The sequence below is a fragment of the Ranitomeya imitator genome, chromosome 2 (genome assembly GCF_032444005.1).
Source record: "Ranitomeya imitator isolate aRanImi1 chromosome 2, aRanImi1.pri, whole genome shotgun sequence".
NCBI lineage: Eukaryota > Metazoa > Chordata > Amphibia > Anura > Dendrobatidae > Ranitomeya > Ranitomeya imitator.
This window is the reverse complement of record NC_091283.1, coordinates 493,943,343-493,966,129: the sequence shown is the minus strand read 5'-3', so window position 1 is coordinate 493,966,129 and position 22,787 is coordinate 493,943,343. Positions and strand designations below refer to the sequence as shown.

The window sequence follows — 22,787 nt, the reverse complement described above, 5'->3', positions numbered from 1 at the left end:
TGTTTATACCAAGGAAGGTGACAGTCACAAGGTGGCATTCTCTGCGTCTGGAGGAGAGAAGGTTTTTGCCACCAACATAGTAGAGGATTCTTTACTCTTAGGGCAGTGAGAATCTGTAATTCCTTGCCTGAGGAGGTGGCGATGGCGAACTCAGTCACAGTCGAGGGGATCAAGAGAGTCCTGGATGCCTTCCTGGAGCGTAACAATATTGTATCTTACAGTTATTAGGTTCTTTAGAAGGACGTAGATCTGGGGATTTATTCTGACGGAATATAGGCTGAATTGGATGGACAAATGCCTTTTTTCGGCCTTGCTAACTATGTTACTATGTTAAAAGGGGAAAATTCCAGTGGCACACTGTGAATGCATTTGGGTGCTGGAGTAAAGCGCTCAAAGTGATCACAAGCAGGCATGAGTGAGTGACCTGTTTTTATTTTATGAACAGTGATCTATCAAAGTAGGGTTGTCACAAAACACGTTTGTGGAAGTATATCATGACATACACAAAGGAGATTTTTGAGGCTGGAAAATGTTACATAGCCATGTCTAAAGAGTTGACTCCACCAATCCACAGTCAGATTGGGTACAAATGTAGGAAATTCAAGCCATAATTAACCTTCCCATAAGTGCTCAACAAACATCACGATTCCACTTTAACTATGGTTGTCCTCGGCCATCCTGAATCCTGAAAGACACCAACATGCATAACACACAATCTCTCTTCCGCAGTAAGTTCCAAGTCCAAGTTCGTTGGGTCCATAGGCCAACATGACTGCCCAACAGCTCATAGGCATGACCTAACTCCTTTAGTCCCAGCAACAGTCCTGCCGGTTCAACATTGGCCCTACTTCGGAAAGCCCACGAGCTATCCACGAGGCTGCAACCCAGTTGGGACTTCAAGTCATTCATCCCCCTCCTCCGAAACTTTGGTCCTTGTGGCAAGGACACTATCCATGAGGGGCACAGCCCTCCTCCCTCTCATTTGCAGGAATTCAGTTCTTGGCTGAGAGTGTAGGACCCTCCAGCAAATGCTGGTTCTCTGCACTCTAGCAGAGGGATGTGCAATGAGCACAAAATATTGGGAAAGAGGGAAAAAACAAACTGGCCATCTGTGGCCCTGAATCCTGTGAGTCTCCTAACCCATACAAGTTCTGGGCCAATGCACATGTGTGCAACTTGCACAACTAGATCCACTCGTCATTCAACTCCTCTTCTTTTCTGGCTCAGGTGTCAGTGTTCAAACCCAGGTTTTCCTGGCCTCTATTCTCCTTATATATAAGGCGGAGTGCGCTCCCTGGGCCCCTTATACCACTGCAGGATTAGCTGCCATCTCTGATAGTCCCAAAATCATACCTTCTGAGGAGGACTCACAAGAGCTTGAGTCTGTTTCTCTTATAGGGTTCCTGATCCTGACCCTTGGGGGTGTGACAATCATGGTTGCTGCCACTTCCTGGCAAGGCTGGCTATCCACTGAGAGACTGCAACTTCAGACCAGACCCACATTCCATTTTCCTTCAGAACCTTTACATATTTGCCTTCCTGAAAAGCGGGCCCCTGCCAAAGTGATCCGGGATTGACATAAAATTTGTACCCAGTGGTCTCTTCCATGAGAATACAGTAGCCATGTGCATGGTTAAAGTGCTTCACAATCCTCCGGGAAATATGCTATTTCAATTTTGACCCTTCAGGGCTATCTAGCTGGACCCGGTCCCGCTGCTCCCACTGCTTATTACTTTGGACCACGTCCACTATCCGCTTTACCTTAGTAGAGAAAGGAATAATCCCTATGTTTGGGGACTAAGCTAGGTGCCCTAGCTTGGGTAGGGGACTCACTGGCATCCCAAACTTTTGGCCTGTCCACCCACAATTAACCAGGTTGCTGTCCATGGTTCTGGCTCTGGGTCAGCCTGACTCTTCTTCAGCAGGCCTCCTGGTCTCACTACCTCTTCCGCCATCTCAATAAGCTGACGCAGCAATCCCCAGCCACCTCTATTCAGCCGGCTCACACAGCGCCAACATAAGTCGCAACTCCGCCATATCTGCTACTTGCTATTTCCTCCCCAATGTGCATCCCATGAGTGGCACTGTCTCTTCTGCCTCCTGAGACCCATCATAGCCCCCTCTCACTGGGTGAAGTCCATTCTGACTTACCACCCCATTTCTCGAATGTCCCTGCCTGTTTCCTCTGGCCACACCTTACTGGGTGCGCCTCTTTGCCCCTGGCTCTAACATGATGGGAGAGTCCGTCTCACCGTTTTGCACCACTCACCGCCATCTTGCAGTCCTTGTTTGGTGCCATTTTACATCGTCCAACAGTCACCATCTTGCCAGTCACCTGAGTCGTCTTTACATTGCACGGTCCTCGCAGATGCAAGACTCGATCCTTCCAACTATGCCAAGTGTAGTGTGGCATGGGCCAGGCGAGATGCTCCTCATCTCCTGTCACATCCTGGTGTGCTACATGAATCCCTGGGTCCTAGCTGGGTGTTGGTGCGGTGAGGGCCTTGCGTCCGTGCAGGCCACCTGTAGTTGATGGTGTTGGCCTGCCAGGACCATAGGTTTCAGAGTTCAATAAAAGAGACTCCCTTTCTAAAATGGTCTTTACTGAATGGTAACTTGATAAGGGTTATATGAAAGGGGTAGCGAGTACAAATTATTATGGATATTTCCTTCACAGGGTAAAACAGTTTCACACACAAAGCTTCCTTCCACTGATGCCTACTCCAGGACCAATGAAGCACACTTGAAGGACCGATGAAGCACAATTCTGATCAGCAAGTCTCTCTACCTGCTCAGCGGTTCTGCATCCTATTTCTTCCACTACTGGCACCCTGGATCTATCGCTTGGGACCACCCACTAGTCCCATGTACTCAGTCCTATTTAAGTCCACTACCTTCAAGCTCAGGGTTCCTCATGACATGTCATCTTATCTACAGACCCTTTTAAGGTGGAAGGCAACTCTGTCAGTTGTGCTACTCCCCTGTTCCTTAGTCTCTTTTCTGTTGTTCACCCAAACAGCAGCACTGCTTACAGACACTTTCTACTACAACTTGAACTAGTCCCCATCTGCCTAACTGCAGGAAGTGGTCTCTTTTACTGACACTAAGCCCTTCCCACCATAGGCTAGTCCCGAACATTAACTTTATCTTACCCTAATATCGTTATCCAACTAGTCACTATCTGTTACCTATATTATGTCCTAAATCCTAACCTATATCTTACCTTATGCTATATTATACTGTACACAATGGTCTACATATACATTACCAACATTACACAGGGACATGTCACATGACACAATATATACAATAGACACAGGACATAATTGATATGATGCAATTGGTGTTTTCAAGGGTAGGAACAAAACAGTCCAGTCCACAGATTGCCTTCTTGTGCTTCCTTGTCTGTTACATCCACTTCTCCTTGACCTTCTGTGGCTATGTATTCATGAACCCTCACCACCTCAAGGTTATATCTACCCTCTGTCACAGATGTAGACCCCAGCCATGTCTGTTCAAATAAAAGATAATCTGGCAAGGGTATTTATATGGAAGTCTTCCTCACTGGCAGGAGCTGGCTACTTCTTTGTTAAGAAAAAGGATGGAACTCTCCAGCCATGTATAGATTATAGCAGTCTCAACCAGATCACAATTAAAAACAAATATCCGTTGCCACTAATCCTAGAATTCTTTGAGTGTCTTGGAGGTGCCAGAATCTTCATCAAGCTGGATCTGAGAGGTTTCTACAACCTAACCCTATACAACATGTAGATGAGTGGAAGACTGGTTCTAACACACGGGATGGCCATTCTGAGTCCCGAGTTATGCCGTTTGGGCTCCATAATGTCCCACCAGTCTTCCAAGAATTCATGAACGACATCTACCGAGACCACCTTTATTATTGCATGGTGATTTATCTAGATGATATCCTGGTCTTCTCTCCAGATCTGCCCTCTTATAGGAGGAACGTTCGTCAAGGTTTGGAGAGACTTAGGGAGAAGGAAAAAATGAGTCTTCTCTGCATTTCCTATGATATACAGTTGAAACCAGAAGGTTACATACACTATATAAAAGACACATATGCATGTTTTTCTCAATATCTGGCATATTTCCTGCTTTAAGTCACTTAGGATTACCATAATTATTAATATTTGCCAAATGCCAGAATAATGAGAGAGATAATTTTTGAGGCATTTTTATTACTTACTGCAAAGTCAAAAGTTTACATACACTAAGATTACTATGACTTTGAGCAATTCTAGACTGCCCATATGATGATGTCGGGTTTGGAAGCTTCTGATAGTTTTTTAGGTAACTTCTGAGTTAATTAGAGACACACATGTGGATGTATTTTAATGTATACCTGGAACACACTGCTTCTTTGTGAAATAACATGGGAAAGTCTCAAGAAATCATCCAAGATATCAGGAAGGCTACGTTCACATTAGCGTTGCGCCGCCCTGCGTCGGCGACGCAACGCGCGACGCATGTTAAAACGCGCGCAAACGCGCGCAAAAACGCGCGCGTTTTGCGACGCGTGCGTCGTTTTTGACAAAAATCGGACGCACAGAAAATGCAACTTGTTGCATTTTCTTGCGTCCGACGCTAGCGTCGGAAACGACGCACGTGGCGAAAAACGCCACCCAAAAAACGCACGCGTCCCCTATGTTAAACATAGGGGCGCGTCGCCGCTGCGTCGCCGCTGCGTCGCCGACGCAACAGCGGCGCAACGCTAATGTGAACGTAGCCGAAGAGAATTGTGGACTTGCACAAGTCTAGCTAATCCTTGGGTACAATTTCAAGATACCTGAAGGTGCCTTATTCACCTGTACAAACAATTATACGCAACTACAAACAAGATGGGAATGTCCAGCCTTCATACCACTCAGGAAGGAGACGGGTTCTGTGTCCCAGAGATGAACGTGCTTTGGTCCGACATTTGCATATCAACCCAAGGACAAAAGACCTTGTGAAGATAATGGCGGAAGCTGGTAAGATTTTGTCAATATCTACAGTGAAATGAGCACTGTATCAACATGGGCTGAAAGGCCTATCTGCCAGGAAGAAGCCATTACTCCAAAAGAAACATTAAAAAGCTGGATTAATGTTTGCAAATGCACACATTAACACAGACCTTAATTTTTGGAGACATGTCCTGTGGTCTGATGAAACTAAAATTGAACTTTTTGGGCAGGAGGGACTGGTGCACTCCACAAAATAGATGGCATCATGAGAAAAGAAGATTATGTGGCAGTGCTGAAGCAACACCTCAAGACATCAGCCAGGAAGTTAACGCTTGGGCGTCAACAGGTCTTCCATATGGACAATAACCTGAAGCATATTGCTAAAATAGTATCAAATTGGCTTAAGGATAACAAAGTCAATGTTTTGAAGTGGCCATCACAAAGCATTGATCTCAATCCTATTGAAAATTTATGGGCAAAGCTGAAAAGACAGGTGTGAGCAAGGCGACCTACAAACCTGGATCAGTTACACCAGTTTTGTCAGGAGGAATGAGCCCAAATTTCGACTAACTATTGTGAGAAGCTTTTGGAAGGATATCTCAAATGTTTGACCCAAGTCATTCAGTTTAAGGGCAATGGTACCAAATACTAATGAAATGTATATAAACTTTTGACTTTGTAGTAAGTAAAAAACTGCCTTAAATCATTCTCTCATTATTCTTGCATTTGGCAAATATTTAGAATTATGGTAATCCTAATTGACCTAAAATGGGAAAGGTTTATTCTGATTTCATGTCAGATATTGAGAAAAACATGCATATGTGTCTTTTTATATAGTGTATGTAAATTTCTGGTTTCAACTGTATCATCTTAGACACGGGTTTGAGGATGGATCGAGAGAAGTTGTCTTCCATTCTCAAATGGCCGCGTCCTGCTGGTGTTAAGGTAGTCCAGCGATTCCTAGGACTCCCTAACTGTTACCGACAATTTGTTCCCCATTTCTCATCTTGAACCACCCTATTTCAGTAATGATCCATAAGGGCACCGATCCAAAGGTATGGACTCCGGAATCTGAGAACACATTTCTCTCACTGAAACAGGACTTCTCCACTGCTCCAGTGCTGCATAGACCAGAAGTTAACAAACAATACTTTCTGGAAGTAGACGCTTCTCCCTCCATTGACAGGGGCAGTTCTCAAGCTGAAGTCTTCCTCCCATCAAATGGTCACATGTATTTTTTTTCCAAAGCCTTCCCTGCTCCTGAATGCAACTACTCGATTGGCGTCCGAGAGTTATTGGCAATCAAGATGGCTCTAGAACAGTGGTGACATTACCTTCTGGAAAGTACAGTCCATCCGGTCGTCATATACATCGACCATAAGAACGTGGTTTACCTGCAGTCCGCAAAAAGACTGAATCTGCACCAGGTTAGGTGGTTGCTGTTTTTTTTTTTTTGCCTGTTTTGACTTTTTCCTGCATTTTCAGATGGCTGACAAGAAAGTCAAGGTAGATGTGTTTTCTAGGTCCTTCCTACCCACCGACCAAGAGGAGGAACCACAACTTATCACTGAGGCTTCCAAGATGGTTACTGTGGCTCCAGTCAACTTGTCTCAGATTCCTGCAGGGAAAAGTTTAGTATCAGATAAGAGGCAAGTTCTACTGTGGGAGCAGTCTTCAAAGGAAACTAGTTATTCCTGGCAGAGAAAGACTTTGCAACTTATTTCATGTCATTAATATTGTTGACCTACAATTCAAAAAGATATCATGTAACTTGCTTCTGCCTGTCCTTCCAGTATACGTAACAAGACACCCAGGCAAGTCCCATCAGGGCGACGTCTACCACTTCCTGTGCCTTCAGCTCCTTGGAAGCACATCACCATGGACTTTATTACGGACCTACCTCGAAGGTGGCTCACTTTACTCCATGACCTGGTCTTTCATCTGCTTTGGAGCTTGCCGAGAGGTTTATTCAGCACATCTTCCACCTTCATGGGTTTCCTCTTCACATCATATCTGACAGGGGAGTCCAATTCACTTACATATTCTAAAAAGCTATGTGCAAACTCCTGAACATGGTCTTGAACTTCTCTTCTGCATATCATTCACAATCCAACGGCAAGGTGGAGAGAATCAATAAGACTCTGTCTAATTACCTGGGGCATTTCACGAATGAACACTGTTGTGAATTCTGTGGCTGAGTTCACTTCTGTGGTCACAAGTGGTATTGCAGTCTCTGGGCTTCCTCCCTCAGGTGTTTTGGTGAGCTCGTTGGCTGCCTTGCTATTTAGCTCCACCTGAGTCTGTCTTCCTTGCTCCTTGTCAATGTTCCAGTGTTGGATCTGAGCTACTGCATCTTTCCTTGGGCCTGCTGCTCTGCTAGATAAGTGCTTCTAGTTTGTTTTCTGTTTTTTCTGTCCAGCTTGCTATTAACTTTTGCTGGAAGCTCTGAGAAGCAAAGGGGTGCACCGCCGTGCTGTTAGTTCGGCACGGTGGGTCTTTTTGCCCCTTTGCGTGGTTTTCGTTTTAGGGTTTTTTGTAGACTGCATAGTTCTCTTTGCTATCCTCGCTCTGTCTAGAATATCGGGCCTCACTTTGCTGAATCTATTTCATTCCTACGTTTGTCTTTTCATCTTGCTAACAGTCATTATATGTGGGGGGCTGCCTATTCCTTTGGGGTATTTCTCTGAGGTAAGTCAGGCTTGTATTTCTATCTTCAGGCTAGTCAGCTCCTCAGGCAGTGCCGAGTTGCATAGGTAGTTGATAGGCGCAATCCACTGCTGCTTACAGTTGTGTGAGGATAGTTAAGGTACTGCAGTCTACAGAGATTCCACGTCTCAGAGCTCGTCCTATTGTTTTTGGTTATTGCCAGATCTCTGTATGTGCGCTGATTACTGCACGCTGTGTTGCCTGATTGCCAGCCATAACAGAACACCATGATAACTGGGTCAAGCTTTTTCCTTGGGTAGAGTTCTCCTATAATAATCATGTAAGTGAGTCTTCTACAAAGCCCCATTCTTAATTGCCTTTGATCAACAGCCTGGTATTCCTCTTTCGCTGTTGGCCGCTTCTGGCGTACCTTCAGCCGATGCTCTTATTACAGATTTCTCCAAGAACTGGGAGGACACCAAAGTAACTTTTGAGAAATCATCTGAAGAGGCATTCGGACAAGAGGTACTTGGACCCAGCATGCTTTTGGCCTGGGGATAAGGCGTGGCACTCTCCCAAGTACATCTGTTTCAAGATTCAATATTCCATCCTACAAATTTGGTCCTCACTTTATATGTCCTTTCAAGGTCATCAAGCAAATTAATGCTTTGTTTTACAAATTGAAGCTGCCAGCCTCGTTACGCATGCCTAATTCCTTCCATGTATCGTTGCTCAAACCGGTTTCTTCTTGAGTTTCTTCTTCAATGATTCTGGTGCCACGCCTGCTCCAGTCAGCTCCGAATATAATATGTCTTTGAGGTGGGAAGCATCATGGCCATGAAGAAGGTGAGAGGTCACATTTGTTTCCTAATGGATTGGAAAGGATTGGCCCCAAAGAGTTATCATGGGAGCCCAAGGAGAATATTCATGCCCCACTTCTTCTGCAGAAATTCCTTGCAGGCTTGAAGAAGAGGGAGGGTAAGGGGGGTACTGTAATGCCAACGCCATTGTCCCTGATGATCTCCTTTCTTCTTCCTAGCAGGAATGCTGACATGCTCACCACCAAGGCCACTCTGTTCTGGTGCATGCTGTGGTTTTCTCCTCCCAGGGCCTGGGCACAATGCGCAAGTCTTCCGTCAGTGCGCTTAGGCTCCGCTCCCTATTTCTTAAAGTGGCAATGTGTGCATTCCAGAAATGTCCCCAGTCAGTAACTGGGAGGCATTAGATTCTTAAGGCACCCCTCCATTCCTGAGCAACATTAGTATTTAGTTAGACTGCAAGCTGCTATGTCCATTGACAGATCCCTGTTCCCGTACCTGCCCTGTAACTCAGAACCTGAACCAGTTCTGTAACTCAGAAATTTAACCTGCCTAGTCTGAACCAGTACCTGCATCTATACCCAGAGTCTGTCCTGTCTGATCCTGCCATTAGGTTCTGCCTGAACCCCGAACCAGTCTTACTGTCCTGAATCCGAACCCCGAACCAGCTCCAATATCCGTTATGGCTATAATCCTGCTCCGGCTATGATCCTGTTCTGGCCCTACATCTACTCCAAGTCTGTACCTTCGTCCAGGGTCTGTATTGAAGTGGTACCTGGCGACCATCTGTGGCTTAATTCTAACACAATCAGGAGCTCTAGTGAAGAACCAAGTGGTCGCTTAGTTACACTCCTCCAGGCTCTCCCCAGTATGCTGCGCAGTGGGTCCACGTCCACCAGCGTGACAAAAACCTTATACTATCTGTGAAACAAAGTGGTGGTAATATCATGATTATGATCTACTTTGTGGCGTCTGGTCAAGAACAGCTTTCCATTATTGATGGAACTATTAATTATACCCACAAGTCCAAAGGAAAATGTCAAGAATTCTGTCCATGAGCTGAAACAAAAGTGAGTGTGGCTAATGCAGCAAGGTAACGACCTAAAGCTTTCAAGTATTTCTACAACAGACTGGTTAAAGAAGAATAAAGTTAATGTTTTGGTATGACCAAATCAAAGTTCTGACCTTGATCTTATTGGAATGTTGTGGAGTGACCTGAATGAAGAAGTTCATGGGAGAAAGCTCAACACCATAACAGAGTTGAAGCTGTTTCCTCTAAGCCAATTTTCAGGACTAATGAACATTTACCAGAAAGCTTTAGATGTTGGTTGTGCTACCCAACGGATCACACCAGATACTGAAAGCAAAGGTTCACATACTTTTGCTACTCACAGACATGTGACATTGGATCATTTTCCTCATAAAAAATTACTAAGTCTAATATTTTGTTTACTTCTTTGTTTGATTTGGTTTTCTTTATCTACAGTCATGGCCAAAAGTATTGACACCCCTGCAATTCAGTCAGATAATACTCATTTTCTTCCTGAAAAATATTGCAAACACAAATTATTTGGTATTATTATCTTCATTTAATTTGTCTTAAATGAAAAAACACAAAAAGAATTGTCCTAAAGCCAAATTGGATATAATTCCACACTAAACATAAAAAAGGGGGTGGACAAAATTATTGGCACTGTTCGAAAAATCATGTGATGCTTCTCTAATTTGTGTAATTAACAGCACCTGTAACTTACCTGTGGCACCTAACAGGTGTTGTCAATAACTAAATCACACTTGCAGCCAGTTGACATGGATTAAAGTTGACTCAGCCTCTGTCCTGTGTCTTTTTGTGTACCACATTGAGCATGGAGAAAAGAAAGAAGACCAAAGAACTGTCTGAGGACTTGAGAAACCAAATTGTGAGGAAGCATGAGCAATCTCAAGGCTACAAGTCCATCTCCAAAGACCTGAATGTTCCTGTGTCTACCGTGTGCAGTGTCATCAAGAAGTTTAAAGCCCATGGCACTGTGGCTAACCTCCCTAGATGTGGACGGAAAAGAAAAATTGACAAGAGATTTCAACGCAAGATTGTGCGGATGTTGGATAAAGAACCTCTGCTAACATCCAAACAAGTTCAAGCTGCCCTGCAGTCCGAGGGTACAACAGTGTCAACCCGTACTATCCGTCGGCATCTGAATGAAAAGGGACTGTATGGTAGGAGACCCAGGAAGACCCCACTTCTTACCCCGAGACATAAAAAAGCCAGGCTGGAGTTTGCCAATACTTACCTGAAAAAGCCTAAAACGTTTTCGAAGAATGTTCTCTGGTCAGATGAGACAAAAGTAGAGCTTTTTGGGCAAAGGCATCAACATAAAGTTTACAGGAAAAAAAAAGAGGCATTCAAAGAAAAGAACATAGTCCATACAGTCAAACATAGCGGAGGTTTCCTGATGTTTTGGGGTTGCTTTGCTGCCTCTGGCACTGGACTGCTTGACCGTGTGCATGGCATTATGAAGTCTGAAGACTACCAACAAATTTTGCAGCATAATGTAGGGCCCAGTGTGAGAAAGCTGGGTCTCCCTCAGAGGTCATAGGTCTTCCAGCAGGACAATGACCCAAAACACACTTCAAAAAGCACTAGAAAATGGTTTGAGAGAAAGCACTGGAGACTTCTAAGGTGGCCAGCAATGAGTCCAGACCTGAATCCCATAGAACACCTGTGGAGAGATCTAAAAATGGCAGTTTGGAGAAGAATGGTCTAAAATTCCAGCAGAGCATTGTAAGAAACTCATTGATGGTTACCAGAAGCGGTTGGTCGCAGTTATTTTGGATAGAGGTTGTGCAACCAAGTATTAGGCTGAGGGTGCCAATACTTTTGTCTGGCCCATTTTTGGAGTTTTGTGTGAAATGATCAATGTTTTGCTTTTTGCTTCATTCTCTTTTGTGTTTTTTCATTTAAGACAATTTCAATAAAAATAATACCAAATAATTTGTGTTTGCAATCATTTTCAGGAAGAAAATGAGTATTATCTGACAGAATTGCAGGGGTGTCAATACTTTTGACCATGACTGTACTTTTAGAATTTGTGTGAAAATCTTATGTAGTCCAATTTATGCAAAAATATGAAAAATCTGAAGTATTCAAAAACTTTCAAGTACCACAGTATATGTTTTGTTTTTTGGACAACCCTTGATTTAAATGTAAACTTGGTAGTAGTAAGTTGATCATCATGGATTTAGCAACTGAAACCCCCTGTGGGCAACTGTTATTATGAAATGCTTTAAATCCCCTTTCCGCTGCTACCGCAGATGAAGTGTGGTACTACATGGAATGCATTTAAATAAAAGAGAGACTATGTAATACATAATTGCTCTGTAAGTTCACCAAAGAGGGATATTCTCTTTGCTGCTCCTCTACATTTAGGCTGAAAGTAAGACTGTTCACATCAGCCCCAATTTAAAGATTGTTCTATAATAGATCTACCGTACTTTATTTCTAGAACAGTGGCACTCTTGTCTACAGGCTGTGTCTGGAATTGCATCTCATTGCCATTCAGAGAGTACCTATCACAAGGCCAAAAGTATCTAGTTTTTGTTCATATTTTTATTCCTACAGATTACCTGCATATTCAGTTCTTTTCTTAAAAATAGGCAGCATACAGTTCCAGAGATATGGGCCTTTTGTACTCAGCATGATACTTTTTTATGTTGCTCACAGGATAATAATGGAAAATGGCCTAAAGACACTCCTCCAGAGAATCTGTAAAAACAAAACCTTCTTTATAAAGACCATAAAAAAGTAGAGCTAAATTAATAGGTCCACATCAACGGCACCGTATTGTGAATTAAAATAAAAAATAAAATTGCTCAGGGGTGGAATAAGAATATATTGGGTGCAAAAACTGACTTTGAGCTTTTGTTGGGTCCACTTTAAATCAAATGTAAAGCTTTTATGTTCACAGAAAGAAAAATTAGTGACCTGGTCACCATCACCACCAAGACATTTCTGCGCTATGACAAACTGCGGACAATGATAAATAGCATACGACAGTATTATCCTGACATGAAGGTTATTGTGGCTGATGACAGTGAAAAACCAGAGAAGATTGATGACCCCAACGTAGAGCAATATATAATGCCATTCGCAAAGGTTCGTTACACATATACAGTATATATAGGCAGGCAGTTATATTTCCAGTAATATACAGTACAGGATCAACATTAGGTTTCCTACCTGCTAGTAAATCAATGATACAGCTGTTAATTACACTTGGAAGCCAGTAACAAAAATATATTTTTTTAACAGTAGGTGGGTATGTTTTTTTTCAAATACAATGTTTGCAGTTAGGTGACATTTTATTCAAATTGATTTCAATTTATTTGAAAGGCTACCCAACCCTATGAACATCGGTAGTGTTAGGATTTGATCAAGTGTTGGAGTGTAAGGCCGGAGAGAGCAAACTGCCAACTATCCTGTGAAAACAGAAACGTATACTCAGTTGGTGCATAGTAGTGTTTGATGCTGTATAAATTTTTGTTACCTTCTGTCACAACAGTATACATTGGTATACAGTATATCCCATCCATCCCAGATCCATCAGCTGGTGAACTGTCCTCGGAACTCAGGGCTATGTCCCAACTTCAGATCAGAACTAGTCGTCTGCAGCTCAGTGGCATCTCCATCTCTCCTGGCGGTGCAGGCTCGGACACTGCGGTGATTGTTCAGCTCCTCTTTCTCAGACTCGGGACCTTGGGGGAGTGGGCAACATCTGTCTGTCCTCTGTACAGCATTGCATACTTTCATTTTCTGCTGTTCTTAAAGTCTGGTCTTCTCTAGGAGGATTTGAGCTCACAACCCCTTACATGTTAGGCAGCAACTTTACCTGTGAGTAATATAGGATGGGAAAAATTTCTCTGCTTACATTTCTAAATGATGCAGCTTATGTTGATAGGCGTATTGTGAGCTCAAATCTTGGAGAGAACCAGACTTCAAGAAAAGCAGTAAATGGATGTCCCATATGTAATGTTTTACAGATGACAAACAGATCTCACCCCAAAGTATGTAATGTTGTACAATGTGTGTGTACATATTACACACACACGAGTACTGATCTAAAATACACAGTGGAAATTAAAAAAAAAAAAAAAATTGTGAAAACACAAAATAAAGTGCCCCGATCCTCTCAAAAAATAAGAAAATATGATTATCCCTATGACTCTGAAGCAAATTTTCATTTTTACGTCTGCATTTTTTCCTCCCCTTTTTCCAAGAGATGTAAAATTTTCTGTTGAGGGCTTGATTTTTGCAGGACAAGTTGTAGTTGTCAATGACACATTCTGTTTTTTCATACACTGAACAGGAAAAATATTCCAAGTGCGATGAATGGTGAAAAAATATTCAATTCCGCCATGTTTTTTGGGGGCTTGTTCTTTGTTTCATGAGCTGACGATTTTCTTTGCTATAAATTTAGAGTACTTAGATCTTTCATCAAAGAGGTGTGGATGAGTGTTGATGCCTTTTGATTGCCTTTGATTGTATTTACCATATAGTTAATTTTATATTTTAACCTGGACTTTTACAGTCACATTACCAAATTTATGTATTATTTATATTTTATTTAGTTCTGATTCATCAAAGCTTTCACATCAGAATTCTGGCATAAAAAAACTTTTGTCGTCTTAACTCTGCAATGATGTGGGTGGGGTGGGTGCCACAGTCTGTGCTATTCATGACATGTTGTAGCATTCCCTATGCTAGAAATATCAATCCAGTACATGACTAGAGTGAAATTTTTGGCACAGCACATGAAGGTGATCGCCACTCCTTAGACACACCTCTTTATAAATAATGATCATGACTCAAACAACGGTGGTGTTGATGTTTTGAGGCCTTTATTTTTAAGGGGCGGATGGGTTGATTACAATTTTTATAAGTAACTTCATGTGCCTTGTTATAAATGGAGCCCTGGTGATGTCATGTCAGTAGTAACATAGTAACATAGTAACATAGTTAGTAAGGCCGAAAAAAGACATTTGTCCATCCAGTTCAGCCTATATTCCATCATAATAAATACCCAGATCTACGTCCTTCTACAGAACCTAATAATTGTATGATACAATATTGTTCTGCTCCAGGAAGACATCCAGGCCTCTCTTGAACCCCTCGACTGAGTTCGCCATCACCACCTCCTCAGGCAAGCAATTCCAGATTCTCACTGCCCTAACAGTAAAGAATCCTCTTCTATGTTGGTGGAAAAACCTTCTCTCCTCCAGACGCAAAGAATGCCCCCTTGTGCCCGTCACCTTCCTTGGTATAAACAGATCCTCAGCGAGATATTTGTATTGTCCCCTTATATACTTATACATGGTTATTAGATCGCCCCTCAGTCGTCTTTTTTCTAGACTAAATAATCCTAATTTCGCTAATCTATCTGGGTATTGTAGTTCTCCCATCCCCTTTATTAATTTTGTTGCCCTCCTTTGTACTCTCTCTAGTTCCATTATATCCTTCCTGAGCACCGGTGCCCAAAACTGGACACAGTACTCCATGTGCGGTCTAACTAGGGATTTGTACAGAGGCAGTATAATGCTCTCATCATGTGTATCCAGACCTCTTTTAATGCACCCCATGATCCTGTTTGCCTTGGCAGCTGCTGCCTGGCACTGGCTGCTCCAGGTAAGTTTATCATTAACTAGGATCCCCAAGTCCTTCTCCCTGTCAGATTTACCCAGTGGTTTCCCATTCAGTGTGTAATGGTGATATTGATTCCCTCTTCCCATGTGTATAACCTTACATTTATCATTGTTAAACCTCATCTGCCACCTTTCAGCCCAAGTTTCCAACTTATCCAGATCCATCTGTAGCAGAATACTATCTTCTCTTGTATTAACTGCTTTACATAGTTTTGTATCATCTGCAAATATCGATATTTTACTGTGTAAACCTTCTACCAGATCATTAATGAATATGTTGAAGAGAACAGGTCCCAATACTGACCCCTGCGGTACCCCACTGGTCACTTCGACCCAGTTAGAGACTATACCATTTATAACCACCCTCTGCTTTCTATCACTAAGCCAGTTACTAACCCATTTACACACATTTTCCCCCAGACCAAGCATTCTCATTTTGTGTACCAACCTCTTGTGCGGCACGGTATCAAACGCTTTGGAAAAATCGAGATATACCACGTCCAATGACTCACCGTGGTCCAGTCTATAGCTTACCTCTTCATAAAAACTGATTAGATTGGTTTGACAGGAGCGATTTCTCATAAACCCATGCTGATATGGAGTTAAACAGTTATTCTCATTGAGATAATCCAGAATAACATCCCTCAGAAACCCTTCAAATATTTTACCAACAATAGAGGTTAGACTTACTGGCCTATAATTTCCAGGTTCACTTTTAGAGCCCTTTTTGAATATTGGCACCACATTTGCTATGCGCCAGTCCTGCGGAACAGACCCTGTTGCTATAGAGTCACTAAAAATAAGAAATAATGGTTTATCTATTACATTACTTAGTTCTCTTAGTACTCGTGGGTGTATGCCATCCGGACCCGGAGATTTATCTATTTTAATCTTATTTAGCCGGTTTCGCACCTCTTCTTGGGTTAGATTGGTGACCCTTAATATAGGGTTTTCATTGTTTCTTGGGATTTCACCTAGCATTTCATTTTCCACCGTGAATACCGTGGAGAAGAAGGTGTTTAATATGTTAGCTTTTTCCTCGTCATCTACAACCATTCTTTCCTCACTATTTTTTAAGGGGCCTACATTTTCAGTTTTTATTCTTTTACTATTGATATAGTTGAAGAACAGTTTGGGATTAGTTTTACTCTCCTTAGCAATGTGCTTCTCTGTTTCCTTTTTGGCAGCTTTAATTAGTTTTTTAGATAAAGTATTTTTCTCCCTATAGTTTTTTAGAGCTTCAATGGTGCCATCCTGCTTTAGTAGTGCAAATGCTTTCTTTTTACTGTTAATTGCCTGTCTTACTTCTTTGTTTAGCCACATTGGGTTTTTCCTATTTCTAGTCCTTTTATTCCCACAAGGTATAAACCGCTTACACTGCCTATTTAGGATGTTCTTAAACCTTTCCCATTTATTATCTGTATTCTCATTTCTGAGGATATTGTCCCAGTCTACCAGATTAAGGGCATCTCTAAGCTGTTCAAACTTTGCCTTCCTAAAGTTCAATGTTTTTGTGACTCCCTGACAAGTCCCCCTAGTGAAAGACAGGTGAAACTGCACAATATTGTGGTCGCTATTTCCTAAATGCCCAACCACCTGCAGATTTGTTATTCTGTCAGGTCTATTAGATAGTATTAGGTCTAAAAGTGCTGCTCCTCTGGTTGGATTCTGCACCAATTGTGAAAGATAATTTTTCTTGGTTATTAGCAGAAACCTGTTGCCTTTATGGGTTTCACAGGTTTCTGTTTCCCAGTTAATATCCGGGTAGTTAAAGTCCCCCATAACCAGGACCTCATTATGGGTTGCAGCTTCATCTATCTGCTTTAGAAGTAGACTTTCCATGGTTTCTGTTATATTTGGGGGTTTGTAACAGACCCCAATGAGAATTTTGTTACCATTTTTCCCTCCATGAATTTCGACCCATATGGACTCGACATCCTCATTCCCTTCGCTAATATCCTCCCTTAAAGTGGACTTTAGACAAGACTTTACATACAGACAAACCCCTCCTCCTCTCCGATTTTTACGATCCTTTCTAAACAGACTGTAACCCTGTAAGTAACCCTGTGCAAGTAACCGCTTCAGCCAATCGCTAAGCTCAACATCCGAGGGCAAAGAGGAGCGCTGAGCAAATGCCCTGAGCATAAACATTTGAAAGAACTTATGGTGAAAATATGATAGAAATCTTGACTGAAAGTTGAAAAAGCTCATTATAGTCAATGGGAACAGTTAGGCTCTGCTAGTTCGTGTATAATGATGAATCTCTCCTCAACCTACATTCTATTGCTCTTTTCCTATAATGGGACATCACAGCGGAATTGTTTAGGATCCGTGTAATCACAGCCTTTAAAGGAAGAATAAACTTGGCACTCAAATTGATGAAAGATGAGAAAATTTCATTTATTTTGCATCCAGACAAAAAACAGAAGAAATAACTGAACGTTTTCGGTCTCACATTGGACCTTTATCAGAGTATATTGCTGGATGCTGCGTGGGGAATCAGAATTCAGTTCAGCATGTCCATTATAGGTAATCACTATCATTGTGACCAAGTGACGTCCTCCTGTCCAGCACCCGGGACCTCCACACACGCAGCACTTTGAAGCAGCGACCATAGTCGCCCCACATTGATGCGCTGCACATAATCTGATCTACATATACAGCAACCAGCACTTGGTCACAAAGATAGTGATTACCTATAATGGACATGCTGAACTGAATTCTGATACCCCACGCAGCATCCAGCAAGATACCCTGATGTAGGTCCAAACGTTCAGTTATTTCTTCTGTTTTCTGTCTGGATGCAAAATAAATTACATTTCCTCATCTTTCATCAATTTTAGTGCCAGGTTTATTTTTGCTTAGATTACAGGTTGGATACCCTACTTGAGCACCATTCACAAGTCATTTTTGTTGAGTGCCTTGTTGTTTTCTACTTCACAGCCTTTAACCCCTTAATCCCATATGAAGTACTATCCCGTCGAGGTGACCTGGGACTTAATTCCCAGTGATAGGATAGTACGTCATATGCGATCTGACTATCACAGCTGACATCCGGCACTATGTGCCAGGAGCGGCCATGGACCGCCCCCGGCACCTTAACCCCCAGCACACTGCGATCAAACATGATCGCAGTTTTCCGGGGGCATAGGGAAGCATCGCGAAGGGAGGGGGCTCCCTGCAGGCTTCCCTGAGACGATCGGTACAAGGCGATGTGCTCACCTTGTACCGAGCGCCTCCTCCCTGCAGGCCCCGGATCCAAAATGGCCGTGGGGCTACTTACGGGTCCTGCGATATGGCATGCCCTGCTCAGAGCAGGCGCTGGTAAGCATGCCATATCGCTGATCTGACACAGTGCTCTGCAAAGTGTCAGATCAGCGATCTGTCACTATACAGTGATATCCCCCCTGGGACAAAGTAAAAAAAGTTAAAAAAAATTTTTTAGATGTGTAAAAAAATTAAATTAAATTAAAAAAAATAAATTCCTAAATAAATAATAAAAAAAAAATATTGTTCCCATAAATACATTTCTTTATCTAAATAAAAAAAATAAAAGTACACATATTTAGTATCGCCGCGTCCGTAACGACCCGACCAATAAAACTGTTCCACTAGTTAACCCCTTCAGTGAACACCGTAAAAAAAAAATAAAGACAGATATAAATAACAATGCTACCACTTAAAACGTCATCTTGTCCCGCAAAAACGAGCTTCCATACAGCATCATCAGCAAAAAAATAAAAAAGTTACAGTCCTCAGAATAAAGCGATGCAAAAATAATTATTTTTTCTATAAAATAGTTTTTATCGTATAAAAGCGCCAAAACATAAAAAAAGATGCACATGAGGTAATGCTGTAATCATACTGACCCGAAAAATAAAACTGCTTTATCAATTTTACCAAACGTGGAACGGCATAAACGCCCCCCTCCCAAAAGAAATTCATGAATAGCTGGTTTTTGGTCATTCTGCCTCACAAAAATCGGAATAAAAAGCGATCAAAAAAAGTCACATGCCCGAAAATGTTACCAATAAAAATGTCAACTCGTCCTGCAAAAAACAAGACCTCACATGACTCTGTGGACCAAAATATGGAAAAATTATAGGTCTCAAAATGTGGTAAAGCAAAAAAAAATTTTTTGCAATAAAAAGCGTCTTTTAGTGTGTGACAGCTGCCAATCATAAATATACGCTAAAAAAACGCTATAAAAGTAAATCAAAGACCCCTTCATCACCCCCTTAGTTAGGGAAACATAAAAAAATTAAAAAAATGTATTTATTTCCATTTTTCCGTTAGAGTTGGGGTTAGGGTTGGGGTTGGGGCTAGGGTTAGGGTTTGGGTTAGGGTTGGGACTAGGGTTAGGGTTGGGGCTAGGGTTAGGGTTGGGGCTAGGGTTAGGGCTACAGTTAGGGTTGGGGCTAAAGTTAGGGTTAGGGCTGGGGCTAAAGTTAGGGTTAGGGTTGGGGCTAAAGTTAAGGATAGGGCTACAGTTAGGGTTGTGGCTAAAGTTAGGGTTTGGATTACATTTACGGTTGGGATTAGGGTTATGGTTGGGATTAGGGATAGGGGTGTGTTTGGGATAGGGTTTCAGTTAGAATTGGGGGTTTCCACTGTTTAGGCACATCAGGGCTCCCCAAATGCGACATGGCGTCCAGTCAATTCCAGCCAATTCTGCATTGAAAAAGTAAAACAGTGGTCCATCCATTCCAAGCTCTCCTGTGCGCCCAAACAGGGGTTTACCCCAACATATGGGGTATCAGCATACTCAGGACAAATTGGACAACAACTATTGGGGTCCAATTTTTCTTGTTACCCTTGGGAAAATAAAAATTTGGGGGGCTAAAAAAACATTTTTGTGGGAAAAAAAATAAATTTTTATTTTCACGACTCTGCGTTATAAACTGTAGTGAAACACTTGAGGGTTCAAAGCTGTCAAAACACATCTAGATAAGTTCCTTGGGGGGTCTAGTTTCCGAAATGGTGTCACTTCTGGGGGTTTCTACTGTTTAGGTGCATCAGGGGCTTTGCAAATGCAACGTGACGCCTGCAGACCAATCCATTTAAGTCTGCATTCCAAATGGTGCTCCTTCCCTTCCGAGCTCTGCCATGCCCCCAAACGGTGGTTCCCCCCACATATGGAGTATCGGCGTACTCAGGACAAATTGGACAACAACTTTTGGGGTCCAATTTCTCCTGTTACCCTTGGAAAAATACGAAAATGGGGCCTAAGAAATTATTTTTGTGAAAAAAAAAATAATTTTTATTTTCACGGCTCTGCATTATAAACTGTAGTGAAACACTTGGGGATCAAAGCTCTCAATACACAGCTAGATAAGTTCCTTAGGGGGTCTACTTTCCAAAATGGTGTTACTTGTGGGTGGTTTCAATGTTTAGGCACATCAGGGGCTTTCCAAACGCAACATGGCTTCCCATCTCAATTCCAGTCAATTTTGCATTGAAAAGTCAAACGGCGCTCCTTCCCTTCCGAGCTCTGCCATGCGCCCAAACAGTGGTTTACCCCCACATGTGGGGTATCGGCGTACTCAGAACAAATAGCACAACAACTTTTGGGGTCCATTTTTTTTTTACCCTTGGGAAAATAAAAAATTGGGGCAAAAAGTTCATATATGTGAAAAAATATGATTTTTTATTTTTACGGCTCTGCGTTATAATCTTCTGTGAAGCACTTGGTGGGTTAAAGTGCTCACCACACATCTAGATAAGTTCCTTAGGGGGTCTACTTTCCGAATGGTGTCACTTGTGGGAGGTTTCAATGTTTAGGCACATCAGGGGCTCTCCAGACGCAACATGGCATCCCATCTCAATTCCAGTCAATTTTGTATTGAAAAGTCAAACGGCGCTCCTTCCCTTCCAAGCTCTGCCATGCGCCCAAACAGTGGTTTACCCCCACATATGGGGTATCAGCGTACTCAGAACAAATTGTACAACAACTTTTGGGGTCCATTTTCTCCTGTTACCCTTGGTAAAATAAAACAAATTGGAGCTGAAGTAAATTTTTTGTGAAAAAAAGTAAAATGTTAATTTTTTTTAAAGATTCCAAGAATTCCTGTAAACACCTGAAGGGTTAATAAACTTTTTGAATGTGGTTTTGAGCACATTGAGGGGTGCAGTTTTTAGAATGGTGTCACACTTGATTATTTTCTATCATATAGACCCCTCAAAATGACTTAAAATGTGATGTGGTCCCTAAAAAATATTGGTGTTGTAAAAATGAGAAATTGCTGGTCAACTTTTAACCCTTATAACTCCCTAACAAAAAAAATTGTTTCCAAAATTGTGCTGATGTAAAGTAGACATGTGGGAAATGTTACTTATTAATTATTTTGTGTGACACATCTCTGTGATTTAAGGGCATAAAAATTCAAAGGTGGAAAATTGCAAAATTTTCAAAATTTTTGCCAAATTTCCATTTTTTCTCAAATAAATGCAAGTTATATCAAAGAAATTTGACCACTATCATGAAGTACAATATGTCACGAAAAAACAATGTCCGAATCGCCCAGATCCGTTGAAGCGTTCCAGAGTTATAACCTCATAAATGGACAGTGGTCAGAATTGTAAAAATTGGCCCGGTCATTAACGTGCAAACCACCCTTGGGGCTTAAAGGGTTATTCATTACTTTATAAAAAATTTTGTTTGTGGCCAGGGGAGAATAAAATGGTAAATGGGTATGACTATGGGGCATGGTTAAGGGCAGGGCCTAAAATATTGGCACACTATGCTCTTTGGATAGTCTACACCTCTTTGTCTACTTTAAAAGTTGAGAAGTATGCATTTGTATACTGCTTTACTGGTCTATGTAATATAAGTACTGTATATACTCGAGTATACGCTGACCCGAGTGTAAGCCGAGACCCCTAATTTTGCCACAAAAAACTGGGAAAACTTAATGACTCGAGTATAAGCCTAGGGTGGAAAATGCAGTAGCTACTGGTAAATTTCAAAAATAAAAAATGCTGCACAAATGCTGTTTATGGCCCCATAAGATGCTCCATAGAGACATTTGCCCCATACAATGCTGCACAAATGCTGATTATGGCCCCATAAGATGCTCCATAGACACATTTTCCCCGTATAATGCTCCACAAATGCTGATTATGGCCCCATAAGATGCTCCATAGAGACATTTGCCCCATATGCTGTTGCTGTGATAAAAAAAAAAAAAAAAAAAAAGATGACATACTCACCTCTCAAGCCCCCGGCACTTGCTATAATCACCTTTCCCATTCCACCGTCATCGCCGCTGTGTCTTCCGCGTCCTCTGCACTGACTATTCAGGCAGAGGGAGGCGCGCACACTAACACATCATTGCGCCGTCTGACATGAACGTCACTGCAGAGGACAGGAAAGATGCAGTGGCGGCCGGCGGTGGAACGGGGAGCAGGTGAATATCGCGCACTGCGTTATACTCACCTGCTCCTGGTGCAGTGTCCCTGGTTCTCCGGCGCCGGCAGCTTCTTCCTGTAGTGAGCAGTCACATGGTACCACTCATTACAGTAATGAATATGCGGCTCCACCCCTATGGGAGTGGAATCGGGTCCATATTCATTACTGTAATGAGCAGTACCATGTAACCACTCAATACAGGAAGAAGCTGTCAGCGCCGGAGAACCAGGGACTGCACGCCAGGAGCAGGTGAGTATT

The 22,787-nt window shown here is 42.2% G+C and overlaps 1 protein-coding gene across 1 annotated transcript in view; it reads left to right on the top strand.

Annotated features, from left to right (window-relative positions):
• The window catches only part of B4GALNT2 (beta-1,4-N-acetyl-galactosaminyltransferase 2 (SID blood group)), a 320,444-nt gene that overhangs the window by 237,757 nt on the left and 59,900 nt on the right, over positions 1–22,787 (top strand). The window contains exon 7 of the mRNA XM_069751512.1: positions 12,391–12,578. Within this exon, the coding sequence (XP_069607613.1) occupies positions 12,391–12,578 (188 nt within the window). The remainder of the gene's footprint in view (positions 1–12,390; positions 12,579–22,787) is intronic.